Raw genomic sequence first — 1,071 nt, 5'->3', positions numbered from 1 at the left:
TTTTTTTTTTACCTATAAGTAGCTTTTACAATTATAATTTTTTTTATTACTTTGAAATAACTTGAAGTGATTTTTTTATTTATAAGTAACTTTTTTTTATTCTAAAAAAAATTTACGTCATACCACATAAATTTTTTTTAACAAAATGATGTAAATTATGTTGAGAAAATTTTCGTGAAAAAATAATAAACATTAATAAAATAATTATTTTTTTAAAGAAAAAAGGCGAGTTATACGCATTTTTTAATACACAGGTTTGATGTACGTTTAACTATTTTCGATATTCATTTAGATCATTCAATGTATCTATGATAATGTTCTCGAAATGAGTTCCAAGAGAATATCGAAGATTTATTGATTCGATTACCGTACAATCGTTGATGAATTTTTAAAGTTAGCTTATTATCGAAATTCTTGAAATAATAGTTTGGAAATGCCTATTTTGATACCTTATAACATTAGCTACGATTAACCATTTCGCGCACCGTTGATATAAATGTCTTTCAAATTTTCAATTCATTAATGTCAAAGGATTTTCATATCACATGCAATTGCATTTAATTTTTCTACGTGTAGGGTCCACTGTGTGTTGGGAAGTGGGATGCTCTATGTGATTGAAAAATTACATTTGCTTTCTCATTTTCATCTACGTTCTTTACTTTGCATTTTCATTTCCTTTCTCGAAACAGTAAAAAATAGGCAAAAGAGATGACTATTCCACAATTTCTTCATCCTGCTGCGATTTACATTGGCTTTCTTCATCTTGCTGTGATTTCTAATCGACAGGTATAGTGGGTTGTGTTCTAACTTTCTTCAATTCATCTTGTTGCGATTTCCAGTGGATTTTTTTATCTAACTGTGATTTCTTCATCTTTTTATGTGTACAATTCTAAATTCGAATCGTGAAATCGACGGGGTGCGTGTGAATAACATACTGACACACAAAATACTCTTTGTATAAATGTAGTTTAGGAGTAAATTTAATCTGGGATCTTCGTTGAAGAATATAAAAGATTGACGGTTAATCAATATCTATGGATTTACCGATGATAATTGTTTTTTTTATTTTTT

The 1,071-nt window shown here is 27.9% G+C and overlaps 1 protein-coding gene across 1 annotated transcript in view; it reads left to right on the top strand.

Moving 5' to 3' along the window:
- Positions 1-708: 708 nt before the first annotated feature.
- Positions 709-1,071, top strand: part of LOC111411263 (terpene synthase 10-like) — a 2,218-nt gene continuing 1,855 nt past the window's right edge. The window contains exon 1 of the mRNA XM_023041811.1: positions 709-786. Within this exon, the coding sequence (XP_022897579.1) occupies positions 709-786 (78 nt within the window). The remainder of the gene's footprint in view (positions 787-1,071) is intronic.

Source organism: Olea europaea, chromosome 15, assembly GCF_002742605.1.
Source record: "Olea europaea var. sylvestris chromosome 15, O_europaea_v1, whole genome shotgun sequence".
Classification (NCBI taxonomy): domain Eukaryota; kingdom Viridiplantae; phylum Streptophyta; class Magnoliopsida; order Lamiales; family Oleaceae; genus Olea; species Olea europaea.
Note: the sequence above shows the minus strand (reverse complement) of the source record. Positions and strands in the feature narration are given on the sequence as shown.